Source organism: Parasteatoda tepidariorum, chromosome 3, assembly GCF_982258835.1.
Source record: "Parasteatoda tepidariorum strain Cologne lab strain chromosome 3, Ptep-v5.0, whole genome shotgun sequence".
NCBI classification, from domain to species: domain Eukaryota; kingdom Metazoa; phylum Arthropoda; class Arachnida; order Araneae; family Theridiidae; genus Parasteatoda; species Parasteatoda tepidariorum.
This window is the reverse complement of record NC_141757.1, coordinates 3074429-3100881: the sequence shown is the minus strand read 5'-3', so window position 1 is coordinate 3100881 and position 26453 is coordinate 3074429. Positions and strand designations below refer to the sequence as shown.

General features: G+C 28.0%; 1 protein-coding gene across 2 annotated transcripts in view; it reads left to right on the top strand.

The window, feature by feature from the left end:
* The window catches only part of Mtr4 (exosome RNA helicase Mtr4), a 70645-nt gene that overhangs the window by 19574 nt on the left and 24618 nt on the right, over positions 1 to 26453 (top strand). For both annotated transcript variants that reach the window (XM_087158598.1, XM_087158599.1), the window contains exons 8-17: positions 4303 to 4401; positions 6785 to 6893; positions 9347 to 9478; positions 9551 to 9630; positions 11845 to 11955; positions 13321 to 13422; positions 21706 to 21831; positions 21917 to 22067; positions 23150 to 23322; positions 23415 to 23477. In XM_087158598.1, the coding sequence (XP_087014724.1) occupies positions 4303 to 4401; positions 6785 to 6893; positions 9347 to 9478; positions 9551 to 9630; positions 11845 to 11955; positions 13321 to 13422; positions 21706 to 21831; positions 21917 to 22067; positions 23150 to 23322; positions 23415 to 23477 (1146 nt within the window). The remainder of the gene's footprint in view (positions 1 to 4302; positions 4402 to 6784; positions 6894 to 9346; positions 9479 to 9550; positions 9631 to 11844; positions 11956 to 13320; positions 13423 to 21705; positions 21832 to 21916; positions 22068 to 23149; positions 23323 to 23414; positions 23478 to 26453) is intronic.

Sequence of the window (26453 nt, the reverse complement as noted above, 5' to 3'; positions counted from 1 at the left end):
AAATATTGGAAAAAATAAAGGGTTAATTTTTGAATAAGAGACAGACAAGTTTTTGTTTTATTTAAAAAGTTTATTATTATTTTTAATATTACATTAATTTATTTTTATGCAAGAACGTAATTTTGCAGTATTAAAAACATATTTATGGGATAAGATATTCATTTTTGTTGTTCAATGAATTATGGAGCTTCAAAAGTTATAAATCTTTTCTTATATAAAATACATTATTTTCCTTTAACAAGTTAAAGTAAATTGTATAAAAAGTATGAAATATTTATGATATATGTTATTATTATATGTACAATGGTTGCACAAATAGAATTTTTTCCTTTTACCAATGTTCAAAGTTTTGGACAGTTTAAGACAGTAAAACCCACATGTCATGTCCAAAACCCCATTCCTGTGCAAATCGATTTATTTTTTGAAAAGTAAAAATTTTTTCTTTTCTTTTCTACGGAAATTTACAACCTGATCTTCAAAAAATTACCTAATTTGCGTAATGTTTGAATCATGCATTTAGATAATTACTTTTGAGCGCACTCATTTTATACCAATAGTATCATAAATCGATGTAATGCAGGGTGGCCACCCACCTGGAAAACCTGGAATTATCAGGGAATTTTTTTTATACTGGAAAAAACCTGGAAAAATCAGGGAAATATGGATAAAAACCTGGAAAACCTGGAAATTTTAAAGAAAGGCTGGAAATTTTTTCCTATATATTTTTTTAATTTCACTAAATTAAATTATTTGCTAATTTTCTTAATTTAAATTGTTTCATCCATTAAACCCACATTTTTTAGACGGAAATGTATCTCCAAATAGTTAAAATATCATCAACTTACTTTGCTTTCATCAAAATTTGCTCCATTATAACCCTGTTAAACTAGAATACAACATAAAATTCTCCCATGGTTGCTAAGCAAATGTAGAAACCTTTGATCTCTATGCAGACTATGGGACTGTGCAATTTTTGAAAGGCAAAGATTATGGTGGTTGTGGAAGACGGGGTTAGGATATTTCCTTCGGTTTTTAAATTCTGTCCGTGGGTTTGTTCACAATGTTTCAAGATAGTTCGCAATTGAGAGTGGTAATTTTTTTCTATTTTGACAAAATGAGTCAATATGTTTTTGTATTTTTAACTTTATTAAATTCTCTAAAAATTAGTTGGTTATAATTTAATAGTGATAGATTTTATGTTTCACTCTTTTTCTGAAAGCTTTTGAACTCAAAGAAATCTGTAAATTATTTATTCTCAGCAAACCAACTAATCACGCATTTTCCCCCATCACTAACAGCAATGTTTGTCGACAAATTGTTACAATTCTTGCATTAATGCTAATTTTTTCTATTTCATTTTAACCTTTTATAGTATATTTTTATTTTGAAAAAAGTTTTTTTTTAGAACTAACTATAGATTAATATCAAATTTTACGGTTTTGTAGGTAAATATTAGTTTTTTGATTCAAAATTCGAATTGTATAGTTATTAAAATATCGAAAGTTCGTAAATGTTACTTCCATTCTAGAGATATTTCAAAACTATTCCTCTTTTTACCTAAAAAAGCTGACAATGACTAAGGAATATATAGGAAACATATCATATTAAATGATGTATATACATAAAATATAATTTTTTTTATTCATATGTGTTTAGTCAGGAGAAGGAAAACGAAACTTAGTGTTTCAGTTCTGCACTGTACAAGATTCCAGTTGTTCAAACAAAAACAATTAACTATGCTAAGCTAAAAAACTGTGTGTTTAGATTGGAATTCTTTAAATGTTTTAATTTCAAATAACAAAAAAAATCAAAAAAGTATAAATTTTAAGGAATTTTATCTATTTTTTTTTCTTCTATAGAGTATAGAACTAAAAATTAGACAATTTTACATTTCTGACATTTATTTTTTTTATACTGAATCTCTTAAAATAAAAATGCTATTTCAAAATACCATTATTTAAAAATTTGACTTGAGATATTGGTGTAAGGAAAATATGATCAGTGAATTTTATAAAAATCACTGGTAAGATGAAATACAGTATAATGCAGTATACAGTACAGCTTTATATTGAAATGTAATTACAGTGATTCACAAAAGTGTTGATACACTTATGATTTTCAATGAAATAAGACTATCCATTAATTAAAATGAATGTTTCAGAATGTATATTTAATGATAAAAAATGTGTTCTAATCTTAACAAAACTGAAATATTTTAAATAACAATATGAAATATTTTAAAAACAAAGGAAAAGTTTATTTTTAAGGAATCAACCATCAAAAAGTGACAAAAACTTTATCCCACAAAAGTCATCATACACTTTTAAAGAAAAAACTCAGTCTATTAGTAAATCTAATTTTTCGTTAAATTAACATTTAGTGGAGTTTCCTTTAGCATCTACAATAGCTTTTAAAGGTTGAAAATACATGTAACTAGTTTTTTTTTGTAACTAGATTTTTACACTCAATTGCAAATTTATGAATTTTTCCACAAAATTTATAATTTTAATCTCTGATATGAAGTCCTTCTTTTAAGCATTTTATCACATATTGCACAGTTCAATTGAATACAATAAACTAATTTAACATATTCATCACTGATTTACCTCTTATGAAGACAAATAATCAAATTTGGTCTATTTTATTACGACCACAAGTCATTTTTAAAAGATAAAATAAAATATTATGGAGTTAGCAACAAAAATTAAAATATAATTTTGCTATTATAGGTTTGATACTAAATTGCTAATAAAGAAATAAAAAATTAAATGAAAAATAATTAAATAAAAAAAGCAATTGACAATAATTTTAATTCTGAGATCCAAAACATTTAAATGTACGATGACTTTCGTGGGGTGACATTTTTGTTACTATTTGATTAAAAAATTTACTTTTGCTTTGTTTTTAAAATATTCCGTGCAGTTTTGCTAAGAATAGATTATAAATCTTATTATCAAATACCCATTGTGAAATATTCATTTTAATTATTGAATTATTATTTCCTATTTCAATATAAGTTATAAGTGAGTGATCACTTTTGGGAGCCACTGTAATTATTAAAAATTATTGATATATAATCACCTGAAACGGTTTTTTTTTCCTTAATGAAAATATATTAAACAATACTTATCCAAGGTTTTATTGGTGATTCTGATTTTGTCATTTTGTAGGTACACTTTGAGCTAATACTACTTAAAGTAACACATTAAATTCAATAAAAACAATTAAAATTATTCAATAAAAACAATATATTCTGCAAGCTAAACATATTATTTTCTCCGCGTCGTAATTTTTTAAAAATTAATGTTGTACCAAAACATTAAAAATATTAAAAAAATAAAATTTTTTTCAAGATATGTTTAAAAATTTTTTTTTTGAATAAGATATTTTATAATGCAGACACTTTTCTTGTACACATCCTACACTTTATAAGAATAAAGGAAAAAAACACAAACCTGGAAATTTTAAGATTTTTACCTGGAAAACCTGGAAAAATCAGGGAAATTTGAAATATGTTTTGAGTGGCCACCCTGTAATGTTTCGATTGTATTTTTGGCAGGTGTTGATATTGATTTTCATGTGGTTCTTAAACATTCCGATATATTTTAAACAATATGGAAAATTCGAGTCTGGTATTTGAGCATTTGCTTTTTAAATAAATAATTCTGCCGAATTTTTGACAGTTATTGCTATTGATTTCTTCATAATTTTTAAATCCAATATTTTTTATACGATATTTATTACTTATTACAACAACCCAATCTTGAAGCAAGCATATGAGATGAGAACTTGCCTTATTTACTTGTCGATCTTTTTTGTCGGCAATTACTACTGCTTTCATTAATTTTAATTATGTTTTTTATTGTGATGATTATTTACAAAATGCGACGGGAATAATTTGTGTGCCCCCCTTCCAAAAAAAATTGCGAGGATATCACAAATAATACTAGAATAAAAAATTATTACTTGTTCAAATTAAAGAAAAAGTTATATATATATTTATGTATATATATTGTAAACAGTGCTTTTGGTGTTTTAAATTAGTAACATGCATGTTTGTTATTTTTAAAAGTAACTTGCAGAAACAAATTAGTGCTAGAGAGTTTTGTTGCAGATAGTTCGAAAAAATTCTGCCACAAAGTGTGATTTTAAATGTTACTTTTAGTCAGTTTCTTATAAAAATTATTTTATTTATTCATTTTATTATTATTTTTGGAAATATTAATTTTCTGTTAACTAAAATTATCTTTGCTCTATCTCATTTTTTCCCCTGCCTAATTTCAACATTGTCTAATTCTCTAGCCCTGTCATGTTGTATACACCGACTACAGACCAGTTCCTTTGCAACAGTATATATTTCCTGCTGGCGGTGATGGTTTGCATCTAGTTGTTGATGAAAGTGTAAGTTTGATTTTGACAGTTAATTGTTATTGATTCTGGGGGAACATCTCACAAAATGATTCATAATTTCTCACTCTTAAGTTATATTAGTAAAATCGTGTTAATTGAATCTCTTTTGTTAAGGAAAATGAATTTGAGGGAGGCAAAGCTAAAATTTTTAAATTGGCTTTATAACGGTTATCTAGTTTATCTATGTTAAGAATAGTTTGTCTATGGAAAGAAATCCCCTCAACATGATGTCTAAAGTCGCCTGGCTTTGAGAACGAGAAATATCAAAGACATTTTTATGAACAAAATTTTTTACATGATTCATTAATTGGGTTTAAATTTATTAATGATTTAATCATTTTTGATTGTAATGATTTTGATTTAATTAAAGGAACTTAATGTAATAAAGACTAATTCAGATGAAGATGACACTACTTTTTTAGATCTTGATATTAAAATTTATAACCAAAACATTTTCGTCAGATTATCCAATAAAAGAAGAGATTTTAAGTTTAATGTTATTAGTTAAAAACATTTTAATTCCAACCTTTACTTTAAGATTTTAAAGAATATTTTGATTGGTCAAATTATTAGATTTAAATTTATTTGTAATAATAAAGCAGATTTTCTTTCAGCTATTGGGAAATTCAAGATTACATTAGAGAATAATAATATTCCTTTACATTACTGTAATTATGATGTTTTGATTTGAAATATTTTAAAGACTTTAAAATAATTTGGCCGATAATGAAAAGTAAATGCAATGAAAAATTAATGAAATACAAACTCAGTTCAAAAGTACATAGAGTAAGATAAATAAGATTATGCGGTGAAATTTTGCATTTTTTGTTCCTGAAGCATATAGATGGCAGCACTTTTTTGAAATTTTACTCCTTGAATGTTTTTGCTTTATTTTTTAAGAATTTCGATTTTATTTTTCGCATTCACTTGATTTATTTCTCAAAGTTTTAAAGGATTTGGAAATTTAAATTTTATTTTATTTTGATTTGATTATTCTAACTCTAACACTTATCTTTATTTATTTTTCTTATTAGTGAGCATTTCATCATTAGGTCTTACCCTATGTACTTTTGAACTGTGTTTGTATTTCATTAATTTTTTATTGCATTTACTTTTCAATTTTTGATCTTTTAATTGCTTGTTCTTATTTTGTTCATCCATTATGGGGCCTCGGGGTAGTCAGTTTTTGTTATTACCACTGGCGACAGAGGGATTTCCTGTATGTTAGCAGACAGTGTGTCCCCTGTTGAAGTTCTGTTTTGCTAACATGCATATCTTTAAAATTCTTCGTTCTTTGCCTGATTTGTGTTTCAAATTTTCTAAATTATCAAAATAAGACAAATTTGGTTTTAGCTGCTTTTGACTTAATTCTAAATGTTATTTTCTTATTATGTCTTTTTCTGAATTTGTGTAAATCAGTTTCTTTCTTTGTGTATTTCCTCTTTACATATTGTGTATAATATGTCGAGGGAATTTTCTTCCTTTTTCCTTCAAACCTTTTCCTTCTGCCCCGATGAGTGGAACCTCTTCTCTTTAATTCTATATCAGATTTGGCAGTAAAATAAAACAACTACAAAAATATGTCCATCAGGGTGCGTAGCATTTTTATAAAGTGCTTGAAAGTGCTTATTTTCGATTTTTAAAAGCCCTTAAAGGTGCTTTTTTCATTGAGTGTTTTTAAGAAGTGCTTAATTTTCCCATTTTCAAAATGAGATTTTTCCTTTACTATGGTGATTTTTGCCGTGAATTATGCAAAAATAGGGGTCTGTCCAGGCTGAATTTACTACTGTTTAGCGGTACCTTCACAAATTCAACTTAAGGAAAAACAGTAGTTTCACAAAATACTTTTTTTTTTTCAAAATTTTATTTTTGTATCCCTTAAGAAACGATAAATCTATATTTTAACCATGTTTTTGTATTGGTTTTTTAATATAATTTTTAATGTTTCACAAATTATGTCTAAATTTTAGCAAAATAGGTACCTTTCTCAGAAACCTAGACAGACCCCTGAAAAAGACACAGTTCACATTGTTCTATTCGACGTTTTCACAATTAATTCAACCCCAATCTATTTCGGCGTATTGTTAATCCGTAGTGTAGGAAAACACCATTCGTGTTACTTGATTCAGAATTTTATGATTTTTTAACAATTGTCAAAAACAATGCCAAAATGTTTTTGTCATGACGGCTAAAACAAGATAAAACTGCAATGGTCAAAAACTTTCTAACCCTGCCCAGCTATGATATTTTTTTAAAGTGCTTAAAAATATTTTTTGAGTGCTTAAAAGATGCTTATTTTTTGTTGAATAATTTCCCTGTCCATCTATTAACATTTTTTTGTTATCTAATTAAAGATTTCTCTTTTGTGATAAAGGGAAATTTCCGTGAAGAGAATTTCAACACAGCCATGAATGTTCTGCAAGTAGTGGGAGGAGCGTCAAAGGGTGATTCTGCAATGAGAGGAAGAAAGGGTGGAATGAAAGGTAACTAACATATTAATGTTTTATTAACAAGTTTGTTTAACAAACTTGAGTAGTAAAAAATACTATGTAAATTTATCTGAAGAAATAATAACATAGTTTTAAAAAAAGTTTATTATTAACTCATTCAAGAGCAAAAACTGACAATATTTTGTATTGGTTTTGGACTTTCTTAATTTATGTCAACGATTCTGTATATCTGCCCTAGCGCATCAAATATGCCAAAAATTTTAAAATTTAGTGAAATAAAACTGACCTGTGAATTGATGCATGTAGAATTGTAACCAAACTATAAACATACATACAGAAAATTTACTTTTCTTATTCATGGCTAAAGGAAAAAATTAGAACAATTCTGAGTATCAGATTATCTCACTGCTTTCCTTGATGTATATGTTTATATCAGTTGTGATCAGAACTATTGTTGGCTCAAATCTAATTTCTTTTTTTAAAAATTCTTTGTTTTATCTTTTAGTGGATTACAAAATGATGAATGTGAATATTAATGGATTGATATAGGAGTAGAGAATTCATATTTTAAATAGGGACTCGCTTTTTTTTAAAAAGGACCCAGAAATTTGGGTGTCTTTTCTAATGGCCCGTAGTTTCCAAAATCTAGTGTAATCATCATTTTCTCTCCTTTTTTTTCTGCTCAATATGCATACACAGATTTCATTCCCTTTCCATTGTATAGGGTATCCGCGCATCTGGAAAGTCATGAATTTCAGTATGGAACAAAATTTATCAGGAAATGTCATGACTTTTACTATTTTTGAAAAAAAAAATCATGGATAGTTAGGTCTCCGAAAAATCTAATTTTTAAAATGGAATCCCCCCCCCCATTTCATCCTGTTCCAAATATCTGAATTCCTAACAAAATCACCACTCAGTCATATTTTATTAGAACATAAAATGATTTTATCATGTTCTTTAAAAATTATGTTCTTTCAAAAAATGAAAGAAAAAACATCATTTCTAGAGCAAAATATCTTTTAAACTTCTGTGATTTCAGAATTCTTGTTATTTATTTTTTTAAAATTTTATCAATTTAAAATTCTAGTTGAAGCAAACCAGTCAATGGTGATTTTTTTTAATTCCGAAATGAGAACAGAAAAATCAGGAGTATTTTCTTTCCTTTCTGATGAACAAGAAAAGTATCTTTAGAATATAACTCTGCTGGAAAAAAATATTTGCTTTTGTATTTTTTTAAGCTATTTTATTGTTTCAACTCTATCTTTACTCTGTTTTTTTTTAAAATTTAAAATCTATAATTATGAAGATGAAGAGTTTAACCGTTTTGGTTATACCTATTATTTCAATGAGTGTTATTATAATGCTTTTTTAAATTTTTTGTTGCGTTTTTGTCGCAGAAAGTAGCAACTTCGTTAAGTCCTGAAAAATTCTTGGAATTAGTCATGGAAAATCATGAAAAGTCATGAATTTGAAAATCTAAAATATAGCAGATACCCTGATTGTAGCCAACTCTACTGATTTATTAAATGTCTTACATTCCATTGTGCATAAAATTTTTAAAAAGTTCTTAAAGGTACTTATTTTCGTTTTTCAAAATCTATCATTTTTTAAAAAGTGCTTAATTTTGCTTTTTCGAAAATGAGATTTTTTTTTATCCTGTCAATTGTTGTGTATTATGCTAAGACGTGGTTTTCACATTGTTCTGTTCAACGTTTTCATAATTCATTCAACCACAATCCATTTCGGAACACGGTCGCTACGTAGCGTATGAAAGCGCCAATCATCTTTAGAAATCTGCATGTGCATCTACTGAGCTGAGGTTCGGTGAGATTCTTGTGCTCTCATGTGCAACTTTGTATTTTCAAGATATTCTCAATTTCAGGCTTCATTTTCCTCCCTCTGATACCAAACTGAAAAATCTCTTTATCTTTTTATAATGGCTAATACAGTACAAAACCCGTTATCCGGAAATCAGAAAACCGGAAAACCAAAAAACCGGAATGAAATTTGATAAGTTTTCCCGCCATTTTTTTCAGGAAATTTTTTTTTCCTCATAAGATTTTAGTATTTTTCTTTCTTTTTTGAAAGATGTTTAGCTTACCATCATTTCAGAAATAATCATTAGTGCATTACCTCATCGTTTTTTCTTATTTGTAAGATTATTTCCAAATATTTTTTTTTTTTACTTGGGTTTAACAATAAAAAAAACGGCTTTTTGTAGCGATTCAGAAAACCGGAAAAATCAGTTATCCGGAATAGCGATGGTCCCGATCGTTCCGGATAATCGGTTCCCTACTGTATAATCAAGAAACGAGTTCTTTCTCAGAAACTAGTTATTTTATCATGATCAAGTAAAGTCTTTGAAAATTATTTTGCATTTTGTTAATGTATATAGTTTCTTAAAAATATTTTTTGAGAGGCTTATATCATGGATAATTTGCTTTTACACACGAAATTTAAATCTATTATTTTCACCCCTTCAGATGGATCCAACTGCTATAAAATTGTTAAGATGATAATGGAGCGGAATTTTGCTCCCGTCATTGTATTCAGTTTTAGCAAGAAAGAATGTGAAGCATATGCTATGCAGATGGCTAAGCTAGATTTCAACAGTGGTTAGTATATATTCACCATTTTTTGTGTAATGATATAGTATGCGTGTAATGTTTCTGTTTTTATGTTGACAGCCGAAGAAAAGCCGTTAGTGGAAGAAGTGTTCAAGAATGCCATGGATGTGCTATCAGATGAAGATAAAAAATTACCTCAAGTATTTATTTTTTCTTCAATATATTAGCTAACTTACTTGAACTTCAATTAACCGTAAAAATATTTAAAAATTAAATTTTTATTTTATAGTATATTGTCTAAAGATATAAATAAGATTCATATATACTGGTGTAAGAAATTAAGAGAATTTGCAGACTGGGTCGATTATCTCTCGAACCGATTTTAATGAAGTATATATGTGTACATACATTGATACAGTACAAAACAAATAACCATTCAACAATTGTAATACACACGCATGATTGTGCATAACACTCGTTGCAGTCGGAAGGTATGGAAATACCAGAAGGCAATTCTGGCCGATTGCCACAGGAAATGATAAAAAACTTAATGAAACATTTATCTTACATTGGAAAATGTCCAAATTTTCAAAAACTTTCTAAAATATAGAAAAAACCTATATAATTTTTAGAAAGCCAGAAAATCAGGAGAAATTTGCAAAATCCAGTATAGTTCGCATCTATGAAGCTACTTACTGTACAGGAAGTAAGCTTCTAAAGATTAATATTCAGAGTTAGAATTCAAATAAATTAGATTCGCTTAGAAATCAACGTGATTTCTAAGTTAGTGTTATTTATATTAATTTTGTGTTCAATTTTATCCAATAGTTAAAAATTTTTATTTGCTCTAATGCTTTATAACAGTTATATTAAAATTTTACGATAAATATGGTTTAATAAATCATTAATATCAGATAACTTCTTTACTCGGCAACAGTTCATTAAAGAAAATTTATTATAACAAAATAAACAGAAATGTTTCATGGTATAAGAAATTTATTAGTGTATTCATTTCAATATTACATACATTATATGATTATATTTAATCCTTTACTTAAAAGTTTAGAAAAGTAAACTTTTATTTTATCGGCAACACAGGTTAATTTAATGAAACAAGGCAATGGTGTAGCTATGTTTTCTAACTCATAGTATTTGGAAATAGTGTGAGGCTTCATTAATAATTCAATACAATATGAAAATTGAGGTACTTTTTTCCACATTATAATCAATTTCCTTATAAACAACATAAAATCCATAATTATAATTTTACAATAATGAAAGCAAAGTTTGTTTATTACTTAACTATCAAGCACATATTGTTGATTTTAATCTGCTAGCAATAAGAATAGTTGATTCATCTAATGTACACCCAAGAGAATTTGTTCTATTGATTAGTGCTATAAATTCACTCAAAATTAACTTAATCAGTATTTACAGTAATGTATGTATTCAATGTAAATTTAACTTGCATGGTTTAACACAAGTTCAATTTCTATAGTTAAAGTTACACATTATTAGTTAAAGTAACACATTTCAATTATTTTACAAGTCCATTTATTGTCTAACATAGAAGTTTACAATGTTAGCATTTTTGATGTTGAAGAGAGGACTGAAAATAGAGTTATCAAGGTCAGACTTTGAGTTTAAAAAAAAATTATAATGTAAAAAACAAAATTATTATTTTAAAATAATAGCTTTAGAGCTTTCATTAATGATAGATGATTTCATCAAGCCTTAAATATATTACCAACAAGAATTATACTGCCCATCAACGTTAATTATTATCAATTATATTCATGATAAATATTCATTTTTTATCAGTAAATAGTTGTTATAATCATAAACTCAAGAAAGAAAGACATTTGTAAATTTTAATTACTTCTCCAGGTCAACATAGGTATGTGTAAAATTTTAAATATATTTTTGGTAAACTAGGAAATATTGAGAAAACCTTGTTTAAATTTTTTAAATTTAAACTGTTTTTTTTTTTTTTTGGTAACTCAAGAAATTTTCCGAAATTTTGACTTGGGCTTACAATCACCCCTGATCTAAAACAAATGTTTTTCTTCATGCTATAATCTATATTCAGCTGCCAAACCACCCATGGATAACAAGTTACTCATCCTTTTGGTTGAAGATAAAAATGGGAAAAGGAGATAAAATGGGAGTTCAAAATGGAAACATCTTCAGGAACATCTTGCTCTCTGCTGAATTTTGTGAAAGGTTCTAGATTTCAGGCTTCTGCCCTTTCAATATCCCATTTTTTTCTTAGAAAGACCCAGATTTTCAGTGACCCAAGTTAAACAAGATGATTTTAAATATTTGGTTTAAAATTCTCAGATAACCTGCTAATCAAAGAAATAGTAATTGTTTAGTGCATGTGAATATCCACTCTTAATTAAGCTTTCTTAAAGGTTGAACATGTGTTGCCATTGCTGAAACGTGGAATTGGTATTCATCATTCTGGCCTTCTACCTATTTTGAAAGAAACTATTGAAATTCTTTTCTCTGAAGGACTCATCAAGGTAATTCTCTCTTTTCATTCAATCCCTACACACTCTCCTTATATATTGTTCAAAATCATTCATAAAATACTTTTTTATTCATCCACGCAAGTTTAAATACATTTTTTTTTTAAACTTGTTAATGTAGTTTGTTTAAATATTCATTCATTAAATAGGGATGAGCGAAAGATGAAACGGAATTTTCTAATGGGTTAAGCGTTAGTCATTGATTTAAATTTTACTATAACAGGGTGCGTAGCGTTTGTAAAAAGTACTTAAAGGTGCTTTTTTGGGGATTTCGTTTTTAAAATCTTTTAAAGGTGCTTTTTTCAGCTGGCGTTTTAAAAAAGTGCTTTTTTTTCGAATAATTTTTTTTCTCCCTTCAGTGATATCTGGTGGATCGCATGCATTTCACAAAAAATGGAGAGTTTGCTACGTAATCATTCACGCGGACTTCTTGTCGTACCCACGTTATGACTTGCGCATGCGCGCATACTTGAAACCGAAACCCGAGTGCTCCAATTCGGATAGAGAATGTCAGATCCTTATGAAATCTTTTTCTTTTTAATTTATTTTAATTTTGTTCTTATTTATTTAATTTACTTCTAACACTTTTTTTGACGTAGGGGGTAAGGGTACTTTTGTTCTGAGTTCAGATGAGTTTGAGAGATTTTTTGAATTCACTCGGTGATGTGGGAAAGTACTGATTGTTTCGATTTACGCCCGTTTCTTTTTGGGTTTTTTTTAACGCTAAAACTGTTTATAAAAAGTTTTTGCTTTTCAATAATATCATTGATTGAATATGAATTTTTTGAGTGCTTGAAAATTTTTGTAAAGTGCTTGAAAAGTTTTTAAAAAGTGCTTATTTTTGATTCAAAGATTTGGCTACGCACCCTGTATAAGCAATTCAGTTTTCACATATTTTAAAGATAATGTAAGTAATAATTTGAACAAAAAAAAATAGTTTATTAGTTAATTATTAATAGTTAATTATTTTAGTAGTTAATTATTTTATTTTTGCTGTGTCAGATAAAACGCGCCTTTTTTTATTCAATTCCTATTATTAGTTTACAGTCTCCCTATATTTTGTTTAAATTTTGAATCTTTAATAAAATACTTTTTTTTCATCTACTCAAGTTCAAATACAATTTTTAAGCACTGTAGTGGATGACGCTTGAAGTTAATGCAGTTTTTTCAAATACTAATTCATTTATTAAACTTAATTAATCTATTTTAGTTTTATATGAAAAAAATTGTAATTATTTAATAAAAAGTAACTAAAATAAAAATTTTCTTTATTGACCTGAGTAGGAATTGACTTTAAATTTTTTTTATTTTTAAATATCACTTGTTTTGAGATGTAATATGAAACACTGTAAATTTCAGGCCCTGTTTGCGACTGAAACATTTGCTATGGGTCTCAATATGCCAGCAAGAACTGTTCTATTTACAAATGCACGTAAATTTGATGGCAAAGATTTTAGATGGGTATGTATTCATCATTTTATTCTTCCAATACTTTGTTTTTCAGTTGCCAATCAACCTGATTTAGTATTTCACCACTGTGCAAGATTCTATAATGTCATTTATGCAGTCAGTGGAGGAAACACATTAAATCCAATTTATTATGTTTCCATAGCTGCCAACTCTACTGGATTTTGACACTTTCTCTTTGTCTACTGGTTTAATAAAAATTCTCTTGGTTTTTTTTTTCTGCGCATTTTGAAGTATTCCTTAAAGTTGAGTAAGTTTCCTTAATAAATCACTATTGGCCCATTCCATAGTGACGTGTGTGACATTCGGAGTCACTTTACAATGTTTTACAATAAAAATACCCTCTCCTAAAATTGATGGGAAAAGCTTGTTAATATGGTTTTGTTATGCATGAGTGACAGGACATTTTAGTGTAAAAAGCATTTAGTTTTAGTTTTTGCTTTAAATAGAAAACGACTTTAAAGTCATGTGACGATTTTGTAAGGAAAATTTTCAGGTTGATCTGCAAATTAAATTTTTTCTGTGATTTATATTGATATATAATATTTATTTTAATTTAAATGGGTAATAGATACTTCATATAATTTCTATCAATCACTGTTTTATTATTTCAAGTCATGCATATTTAATTAAAAAAAAAAAATGCTTGTGACGTGTGTGACTTCAATTGTGACACGTGCAAATAGTTATAAAATTATTTATTATGAAACTTAGGCAATAGGAAAAACTTACAAATTAATTGAGTAAAATAGGTAAAATAAGGTTTAGCAGCATATTTTTAAATAAGAATATTGTAATTTATAGTTTCTCAAAGTAAAATTGTCCACGTGAAGTAGCTGGAATCGGAGGATCAAGTTTTCCAATTACATTGCCAAATGTATAGTGGGCAATGTCAGGGTTTCTTGGCCATTTCCAGTACTTTCCAGATCTAATCATACAAGAGACTTCAATTTCGTCTGTTTTTACAGTTTTCACTTCACCAGGATACTTTTCTGCGTCATAAGTCACAAGCACCCAATCTCCTTCACTGTAGGTTTCACATTCATTACTTCGTGCTGACTTAAGAAGTTTAATATTTCCTTCAGAGGAACATTCAATTACATGGATCTGTTTGATGCCTGTTACTTGAAGTACTTCTTCATTCCATAGTGACATTGAAATTGACTTTTTAGTAATTTCTGCTTGCGATATATAAAATACCGGAGTCTTTGGCATTAGTTCCGCAGCAACGTTAGCAAAATCTTGTGCACTCTGAACTACAATTGCTTTATCACAGCAACTCATAACCCGCTGCCGAACTAGAGATTTAGCAGAGCCACCAATTCCATCCACTATTCCTTTACCATGTGAAGTGGCAAAATACTTCCATCGGAAAGGTCTAGAGTATTTAGCAGAGAGCACTTTTAGTAATTTTACCATAAAGCGATTCTTAAATTCGCTTGATGGCCCATCACTCCATATAACATCCACTTCCGGTTGAATTGAATCTTTTCTTTTCTCTAACTTTTCATACAAGTGGAGCAAGAAGCATGATATGGTATCTTTGTCCTTATTAAGTGCATCTGAACATATTAAGTATGTTTGACATTTACTATCATAGATGACTGCTGCTGTGAACAGTGTAACACTTGCTCTGCTCCACAATGCAGATTGTACTTCATGCTGATATTCTGCTGAATATGACATGGCAAAATCTATCTGCAAGACTCGTTTCCTTTTATCTTTTTGATCAGCTTGAAATTCACTTGCTTGAATTCTCTTAATATTTGTATGGTCTCGCATTTTGCCAAAATCTTCCAATACTAAATCAATTAGCTGTTCTACACAGCCCTCTTCCAGTACTTTCTTTAGAACTGTCCTCTCTTCACATTTCTGTGTTTTCCAATTATACCACTGTACAGGTTTTTGCCTGTCAGATAGAACTTGTTCTGGAAACTTTCTGCCATCTTTGCACTCATTGCACTGGCCTTGCCAACAAAGTGAATTTTGTTCTGTATCACACAAGATACTTTGCCACCATTCGTTGCTGTAATTGATTTTCAAAGCCTTTAACTTAAGAATAAAGTTTTCATGAATCTTGCACTTACATTGATCTGCAAATTACTTACTTACATTGATTCATGCAAAAGCAAAACGTTTGGCGGTCTTAGGAAGCAGAACTTCGAAAATCCGACTTCCAGGTTATCATTCTCCATTTTAAATAAACTATAGGCTTCTCTCAGATACATTGTTAAGTAATACTTCCTCAGCTTAACTTTCCTACCACTATTATATACAGTAATCTCATCATTCATTCCAGGCATAGTATACACAACATCACTACGAAAGTAAAAATTTTTAATTTGATTTACAGTTTCTTCTGCTAAGCTGTTGCCATGAAGCTGTGTTTCGAATTTATTGATTATTTTTAGTCCAACATATTTAGCAAGTCCATGTACAACTGCTTCACGCTTTCTGGGAGAAAAAGGAAGTGCTCTCACAGTTTTTTTAATAGCTTTTCCAAGTGCTTGAGGTTTTCTATAAGGAGATTTAGAAATGCTAATTTCTGTAGAATCATCATTTTTTACAACATCATCTTCATTCTTTTTAGCTCTACTTTTCCTCTTACGCATTGCTGCATTAAGCTTATGTGCTTTTTTTTGTTGTGCATTCATACCCTGTATCCTATTTTTTCTGATTGCTTCAATTCTTTTATTTTCTTTTGTCTGGTATTCAGGATCACTTGCTTTCTTTTTAGCTCTGGATTTTCTTTTTCTTTCTGCTGCTGACATTGGTTTCTTTTCATCCATGATTTTAAAACTCTCAAATTTAATCCAATTTCTTTAAATGAATAAACTTTTAAAATATTTAATCAAAATCTTTAATTTGTATGTAGCTAGAGAATAATTTAAACATGTGCTCAGGTAAAATTAGAATTTCTAGTGAGTGTTCTAGTTAGTGTTGCCAGTTTTAAATTCATAATTTTCTGTTGCCAATTTTAAATTCATAATTTATATCCATTATTTATAAACATAATTTTGTGCAGCCATTTTCACAAATACTTTTTTAAAAGGCAAAACTTTAAAAAATGTGAATGCAATAACTTTAAAGTAATTGCGAAATAGCTACTAGAAGTTGAGTGAGGGTGTTGCCATTTTTAAAAATAGTTGCCAAATGATGTAGGTTTATTAAATTTTAAAACTATTTTTCAGTATTCTCTGTTTTATATAAAATAATGTATTCTTGTAAGCTTTTTAAATTGAAAATCACACATATCACACACGTCACAATGTGACGTGTGTGACATTTTAAAATTTAATTTTAAAGTGTAAAATATGTAACAAAATAAAAAGTCCTGATAGATTTAGCCATCTTGATGCACACTAATTTATAAACTAAGTTTTTTAGTTAATACTCACACACATTAATGTTTTATATTAACTTTTTAAAGTGAATGTGACGTGTGTGACTATCAAAAAGTGTTTTTCTTTTCCCACTGGTAAACATATTTAAAAAACTTTTTTTAATTAAATAGACCATGTGTTTTACCTTTGAAACATTCCATAACATTATTTTTTAACTCCAGTTTTAATCATTTTAATATATTTATCATCTTAAAGTAAAAAAATTGGTGACTGTTCAAATCATATTAGAAATCGTGAAACAAATAGTGTAATAAAATAGTAAATTTTAGTGTATTAATAAATTTTTTTGATCCAAATCATTAGCAAATTTGAAAAATTCAACTTTTTTTACATTAGAATGAGCCATTATTTTTATCAATTTGTTAGTTTGAAATTTTACCCCCTTGGTATAGCAAATCATGGAATGGGCCTATTGAAATAGACAGGGTATCCGCGCTCCTGGAAAGTCATGATCAAAATTGATCAAAATTTGTCTTGAAATGTCATGATTTTAACAATTTTTTAAAAAAAATTGATGGAAAGTCATGAACTTAGGTCACTGAAAAATTATTTTTTGAAATGGAATTCTCCCTCCCCCATTTCATGGAGTTTTGAATATCTGAATTTGTAACAAAATCCCCCAAGCACAGTCATATTTTATTAATATATAAAATGTTTTATCGCGTTTTTTAAAAATTATGATATTCTTTCAAAAAATGAAAGAAAAATATAATTTTTAGAATGAATTATCTTTTAAACTTCTGTGATTACAAGATTTTTAATATTATTGTTTTTTTATTGTATCAATTTCAAATTCTATCTGAAGCAAGCCTGTCATTGGCGAAATTTTTTATTCCAAAAATGAGAATAGAAAAGTCGGGAGTATTTCTTTCTTTTTCGATAAGCAAGAAAAGTATCTTTAGAATATAATTCTGCAGGAAAATTTTTTTTTTTTGCTTTAGTATTTTTTTCAGCTATCTTATTGCTTCAACTCTTTCTTTACTTTGTTTTTTAAGTTTAAAATCTATAAATATGAAGATGCAGAGTTTTGGTTATACCTATCATATCAATTAATGTTATTACAATGCTTTTTAAATTTATTGTTGTGTTTTTTTCTCGAAGAAAATAGTAACTTTGTTACGTCATGAAAAATTCTTGGAATTAGTCATGGAAAGTCATAAATTTTTAAAATCTAAAATGTTGCAGATACCTTGAATAAAATTTTTGCCCAATTTATTGCTTGCTTGAATATTTTAATAGGAATAACTGATACATATTATAATACTATTTGTATGACTAACCACGCCTTACCTATATTCTAAAGCTTTTTTTTTTGTTCTAAAATTTTCAGTTTATTTTTTTTTCAGACCTCTGTTTTTAAATTACTTCAAAAATCATTTAATCATCAATAATAAATTGCTTCTCTATTATTATTCAAAATTATGAGCTAATATAATGAAAATCATTTCAAATTCAAGATCTTTTAATGTCGATTGTAAATGGAAAATGATGGCCAGGTGGCTGAGCGGTTAGCGTGCCTGAATGGGAAGCCAATGGCTGCGAGCTCGTATCGCACTCTGGGCATGGATGTTTCTCTCTATGTGTTGTGTGAATGTGACTCACCCTATGAACGGGTATTTGTGGTGTGGATAATGTTGCTCGCCTCCGTGACTTAGGTTCACAGGTGCCCACTGGGTAACGTTAAATGAGTAACACTTCCGGCATCTTCCAAGGCGAAGAACGAAAATCCTTAAAATTCCCTGTATGTAAAATGTTTAGTATATTATGCAACAGTAACCATGAAATTTGTATTTCGTTAAATCTGCTGGATTTTTCCCTATGTATGTTGGCAGCTATGTATTTAAATAAATAGTATCTATTTTATAAACACAAAAAGATTCTAATTAATTTCCTGTTTATAATTTTTTATTACACAAATTGAAAACTTTTTGATCATAATTATAAAATTTGTTTATCCAAAGATAATTCTGTGCAAATAATAAATTTTAGTATATATATATACAGTGGTGGACAAAAGTGTGGACATTTTTTGAAAGTTTCATGTTTCTCAACTTTGCTTGTAGAATATATTAATTTTCACTTTAATACAAATGTTTATATATCAAGTTGAAGGTAATTTAATGTAGAATTTAATAATAAATACAGTATTACAATATCTTGATTACAAAAAAAGTCATGCAACTAATAGTAAGATCTATCTTAGATTTGCATTTTTTTAAAGTGATACTTACAAAGTCAATACTTAGTAGGATAACCCTTATTTTTTAAGACAGCTTCACAGCGTCTTTTCATCGAGTGAACGAGTGTTTGGAGTTCATCTTTCGTAATTACATGGTACCAAGAATCAATTATAGCTTCAATAAGTTGTCTTTTATTGGATGGACGTTTTTTTTTTTCGTACAAGAATTTTCAAACTTCGCCACAAATTTTCAATTGGATTGAGATCAGGGCTGTTTCCTGGCCATGGTAATATATCTATGCCTTTATTTTGAAACCATGCTTTGCATACTTTTGCTGTGCGGCATGGAGCTGAATCCTGCTGAAAAATAAATGGTGCATTGTTGGGGAAGAGGTCCGTAATGGATGGTATCAATTTTGGTTTCTGGGCAGTTTGAATGTATTTTTTGGCACTCAGGCCCAAATCATGACATTTGCCAGATTACTTGCTTTCATTGATTTTATGACCATTTAATATGTTCTTTTGCCCACTTAACTCGTTTTTCGCGTTGCTTATGATTTAAATATGGTTTTTTCCTTGGAGTTCTAGCTTGTAGTCCAAATCCTGATAATCTTCTTCTTATTGTTCTTGAACTTACTGCAATACTTACTGCATTGATTTCACATCTAATGGCATCTGATGAAATTTTTCTTCTTCTCTTTTTTTTCGTCCTGATTGGCTTTATTTTCCACTGATTTCGTTTTTTCATAACTTCACATCTAATGGCATCTGATGAAATTTTTCTTGTGCATTTTTTTCGGCCTGATTTGGCTTTATTTTCTACTGATTTCGTTTTTTCATAACGAAAACAGAACTTTCGTACACCAGAACAAGTCACTGAACCACCAACTTGTCTTGCAATTTCAGCATAAGAGAGGCCATTTTCTCTCAATATGACAATTCGGCTTCTTTTTATAGATGTCCAATTAGTTCTTCTTGTTCATGACATTGTTTAAAATTAGTTTAATTTAAAGAAAAAGGACTTTAAATATTAAAAAACAGCAATACTCTATTTAATTGTACTAGTATGCATCATTCCGCAAAATATTTCCACAACAATAACTATTTTATCATCCAAATAACCTTAACTATAGTTACAGACATTTGATTGTTTCTAAGAACAGTGTTTGTGATTGGCTAGTACGCTTTTATTACAAAACACATCCTTATTCAAAACGATTTGTGTTTGTTCTACTAAAATGAGCATAATTTTTTTTGTCATCCAGATATTTTAATTCTGTTTTGTTATTAAATTCTAAATTGAATTACCTTAAATTTGATACATAAACATATGTATTTAAGTGAAAATTAATATCTTCTACAAGCACACAAAGTTGCAAAGCATGAAACTTTCAAAAAATGTCCACACTTTTGGCCACCACTTTATATATATATATATATAATATATATATATAATATATATATATAATATATATATATATATATATATATATATATATATATATATATATATATATTATTTTATCAAATAATAGTCGAAAAAAGTTGTATATTTGTTAAAGTTGTATAAAAATTATGTGTTATATGAAATACAAAATTTGAGCAAGTAGTTCCTGAGAAGTCGAACTTTAAATATTTGACTTTTTTGAAATTCAACTTCTCAGGAACTATTCTACCGATTTCGTTCAAATTTTGTATTTTGCAATGCAAAATTATTTTCTTTAAAATGAAGTAAAAATTGTATACCTTAAAATTAAGCATATTTTGCCTATTCTTAAAGTTATTTTTTTACATGGAATAATCTGTGGATAAACAAATGTTATAATTGTGTGCAAAAATATTCAATTCGCTTAATATTTCTCAAGATATAGCGAAATACGCAAGAAGTAAAGTTAACATTAATTGGTTCTAACTCTGGGGCACCCTCCTGAGCAAACTATTGGGATCCCAGATTGCAGCTGCCCCCTATATTTTGGGAGTAGATACAGAAGAGCTGATTAATAAATAAACATGGTCCATAGCATTTTTGAAAAGTGCTTAAAGGTGCTTATTTCCAAATTTTGTTATTTAAAAGCCCTTAAAGGTGCTTTTTTTATTGGGAGTTTTTGAAAAGTGCTTAATTTTCCCTTTTCAAAAATGAGATTTTTTTGTTTACCATGTCTATTTTATCCACATATTATGCAAAAGCGTGCTTTTAACATTGTTGTAATCAATGTTTTCACAACTCATCCAACCACAATCTATTTCGTCGTACCATCGGTCCATACCTTATGAAAGCACCTATAATTTATGCAATACTCGCAGTCTGTATGTGCCATTTATACTGAGCTGGGTTCAGTGAGATTATTGCACTTTCATGTACAACTCTGCTGTATTTTTTAATATATTCTCAATTTCAGATTTCATTTTCCACCTTCTGATTTCGAACTGAGAAATCTCTCGTTCATTTTATAATGGCTAATATAATAAAAAAAAAAGTTCTTTGTCAGAAACTAGTTATTTTATCATGATAATATAAAGTCTTTAAAAATTATTTTGCATTTTGGTAATGTATGTAGTTTTTTTTTAAAAAAAATTTCTATGCTTAAAAAGTGCTAATTTTTAGTTGAATAATGCACCCTGTTAAATAATAAGTGAGGTATATTTTATTTTCAAATTATGCAAATTTTATTTTCCACTACTTTTAATTGACAGCTGACGTCTGGAGAATACATCCAAATGAGTGGAAGAGCCGGGAGAAGAGGCCTCGATGAAAGAGGTATCGTCATATTAATGGTGGATGAGAAAATGAGTCCATCTGCTGGAAAGGACATCGTTAAGGTTAGATGATCGTTGATGTTCTCGCATGTATTTCCACCACACAAATTGTATCAGATTAATAACATTTATTATTTATTTTTTTCAGGGTTTGCCAGATCCAATCAATTCAGCATTCCACCTGACCTACAACATGGTGTTGAATCTGTTGCGGGTGGACGAAATAAATCCAGAATACATGTTGGAACGTTCATTCTTTCAATTTCAGAACTACTCCGCTATCCCACAACTTTATGACAGTGAGTTATCACTTAACTTCTTGCAATTTAGAGTCACTGAACTGATTCTATTCCTACTATTACTTCACTCTCTTATTATATCTTGTTCAAATTTTCAGTCATTAATAAAATACTTTTTTATGTCATTAATAAAATAGATATGATATTAATACAGTTTTTTTTCAAATATTAATTCATTCATTAAATAGGGATGAGCGAAAAACGAAATGGAATTTTCTGAATGGTTAAGGTTTAATCATCGTTTTAAATTTTACTATAGGCGATTCAGTTTTCCGCATATTTTAAAAAGTAACATCAGTTATAATTTCTAACATTTATATCTATTTGAACATATATATCTACCATGGTCCACGTCTCCAAATTTATACAGTAGGGAACCGATTATCCGGAACGATCGGGACCATCGCCATTCCGGATAACCGATTTTTCCGGTTTTCTGAATCGATACAAAAAGCCGTTTTTTTATTCTTAAACCCAACTAAAAAAGACAAAAATAGTTGGAAATAATCTTTAAAAGAAGAAAAAACGATGAAGTAATACGCTAATGATTATTTCCAAAATGGTGGTAAGGTAAACATTTTTCAAAAAAAAAAAAGAAAGAAAAAATCCTAAAATCTTATGAGGAAAATATTTTTTTTTAAATGGCGGGAAAATTAATCGAATTTCGTTCCGGTTTTTTGGTTTTCTGGTTTTCTGATTTCCGGATAACGGGTTCTGTACTGTACTTTTATAGTTGTGTGATACCACGCCTTTTTTTTTTTTCCTTTTCCTACTATTAGTTCACGCTCTCCCTATATCTTGTACAGATTTTTAGTCGTTAATAAAATACTTTTTATCAATCCACTCAAGTTCAAATACATTTTTTTAGTACTGTAGTGGATGACGTTTGAAGTTAATGCAGTTTTTTCAAATACTAATCCATTTATTAAATATAATTAATTAATTTTAGTTTTATATGAGAGAAAAAATTGTAATTGTTTAATGAAACGTAACTAAAATAAAATTTTCCTTTGTAGACCTGAGCAGGAATTTGCAGGAATATTTGTTTATTAATTAAAGTTTTTTTTTAAAATTCCTTTTAGGAATACGGAAACTTGAAGAGAATCATGATAACATATTAATAAAGAAAGAAGAGGAAGTAGACACTTACTATAAAATTCAAAAACAGCTGTCTGCACTTTCTGCTGAGTACCACAGTTACATCATTCAACCTGAATATTGTGTTCCGTTCTTCCAACCTGGGAGGCTTGTTAGAGTAAGTTTTATGCCTTTTGTTTATCCATGTACAATTATAACCCATGTGCAATTATTTTTAATTTTGATAAATTTTATTTTTTTGTTTTTCAGGTTCAAAACGGTGAGCAAGATTTCGGATGGGGCATGATCATTAACTATCAGAAGAAATCTTCGGTATGATTTGTATTTTTTAAAGTTTTATTTGAGTGTTTTTATTTGGGAAGCAAAGAAGTTTGGGTTTTTTATTATCTGCAGAATTTTTCGAAATATTTTTTTCTACCGAACTTTTATCCCACTTTCTGCAGAATTTTAGTCAAGAAATGCCATTCTCACAAATTGGAGGTAATAAACGCTCATGAAAATGTTTTTTCAGAATAAAAAAATTCCACAATGATTGACTTTAGCTAGAATTTCAGATTGTATATAAAAAGTAATTATAAAAATTTGATATTATAAAAAGTAATTTCCAAATAGCAAACATTTAAAAAATGATTTACTATATAATACTTTTTAGATTAGAAGAATGTTGCCAATATTAAAATATGTATTATTTTATTTTGAGATTTAAGAAAAAAATTCCTACATAAATAAAAAATATATATATATTGTTCTATACATGAAGGCTTTCTTAGGGGTGTAAGCATGTTTTAGGAAATTTTAAATCCATCCTTCTTTGTCAACAAAAATAAGCAAATCACAAACTCTTCCATGCTTTAGTTATGAAATCCTTTGTTTTTTGCTTTCTCTTTTACTGTAGTAATCTAACTTTAGGATAAAAGTCCAAGTTAACCATCAACAAACGAAATGTATGTTTCAATTCATTTTATAAGAATCATTTGTTTTTCCTCCTGGGGTTAAAACATCTTTACCTCTGAAAAATCGTAGATAAAATTTTTTCTAACGTTTTTACTTAACTTGTATTTGAGATTTAAAATTTTTTCGATTATAATATTTATTTTTCAAAACTGCTTTAATAATTTTTTTCTTCCATTTTCAAAATTTTTTTTTGATAATAATGTCTTACTTTAGATTTGGTCATACCCCTTTCAGAAAAAACTGAGTAAATTAGATGCTTACATAATATTTGAATGGTTTTCATTTATTATATTCTTATACGAGCTATTTTAGTGTTTGGATGTATGCACTGTAAATATCTCCTTTTTATTACATCCAAATTGATTCTTTATTTTCAAAGGAATTTTAATTTTATCCCAGTCCGCAACCTGTTTAAGTTTACAATCTCTTTTTTTTAAAAATTATTTTTCAAGGTTGCCATTCCACAGGGAGAACAAGGAAAATCTGAAAAATACAGGGAATTTAAAAATTGCCTTAAATAGCAGGGAAAATGCAGGGAATTTTGCTTCTCATTTTTGTCTTTTAAAAAATATTAGCTTCTCAAAGTACAAATAGGATGATATTTAAGCATATATGGCAACGTTACTTTTAAAAAGTAACGAGTAAAAGTACAAGTATTTTTAAAAAAAGTAACGAGTAAAAAGTTCTTATTTTAAAAAGTAACGAGTAAAAAGTAAAAGTACAAGTACTGAACAAAAAAAGTAACGATTTAAAAGTACATTTCTAGGAAATCGAAAATTCAAAGTAACCTAAAATTTTATTGAATAATATTCTTATGTTCTTTAATGTTTTTGCAAAATTGTTGTTATTTGTATAATTATTTTTAATTTTGAAAGTTACGGATATTAATTTATTTTTAAATTCGGAAGAATATTATAATATATTTTTACAATATAATCGTATAATATAATTTTAAAATCAAATATAATCTTAATATTAAACTTTTTATGGATTTGCACGAAAAAGAAATTTTATCTATTGATTTTAATTTTTAAAATCTTATTTTTATTTATTTAAATTACCATTGATTTAAAATTGTTTTACTCTTTAGAAACGTGTTTTTAAAGCACAAACATAAACAAAGCAAACACGGAGTTTCAGATAGCTTTGTGATCGTTGAGCTAGTAAAAAATAATTGAATATGCAGTATACGTTGAAACAGAAGGTATTTAAACACGAAGTCAGCTATGAATGCATATATATTGCGCATTAATTTTATAAATTTAAAAAAACATAAGTATTTTTTCTTAATTTAATTTTTTTTTATTTTTTATTTTTTTTTTCTTTAGAAAGCTTATCGAGTTTTAGAAAAAAGTAACGATTTCATTCGATATTTCCGTTACAAATACTTGTACTTTTTCCCTAAAAAAGTAACGAAAGTACAAGTAAAAGTACTAAATTTAAAAAGTAACGAAGTACAAGTAAAAGTACGTACTTTTTACTTGTACCGGCGGTACAAGTAACGAAAGTAAAAGTACTGCCATATATGTATTTAAGCTATATTAAACCAGTTCTCTAACATTATTTGTTTTAAGTATGTTCAGCTGTTCCTTTTGCTCTAAGTTTTTACGGCAATTATAACTTGTATAGTTAGCCCAACACAGCTCATAAATAATTTATACACTGTATATTAAGAGGAAAAACATAGTGATTGTGCTCTTAATATACTGTATAATACGCACAGGGAAAATACGGGAATTTTTTTCCTCCCAGATTTGAGTAGCAACCATGTTACTAGGCATACCTTTAACATATTATTGTAAAGCAACTTTTTTATTATCTAATAAATTAAAAAAATAATAATTAGATTAAGTGACATTTGTTATAACTTTATTTCTTAATGAATCCTCATAGGTCTTAAATATATTAGTTTATATTTGTGACCAGAATCTTATTTTTGAAATTGGAAATTTGCATGTTATTTTCTTATTTGCTTAGGACATGCTTCCATTATTTTGAAAATTTCTATCTTAAGGCTGTTTTTCAAAGACTCTGTCGTAATGTGAAATTATGCTTTTTTGCGAATAATATGCTTTTTTAAAATATTTGTGGATTTTCAAATGTTTCTCGTGACTGATAGGTCAAATATAACATATCTAGCGGCTGTAAGCTTATTATTCACGCTTATTTTGAAAAGGGTGCAAAGTATCAATATGGAGAAAAGCCACAGTTTTGTGAAAAAGAAAGCGTTTATGGTTTAATATATAAAAACTTACTCCAATGCAGCATTATTTGGGCCCATAAAAATTTACAAAAACTGGAGAATAAGGCAGTGATTTTGAAAATTTTCATTTA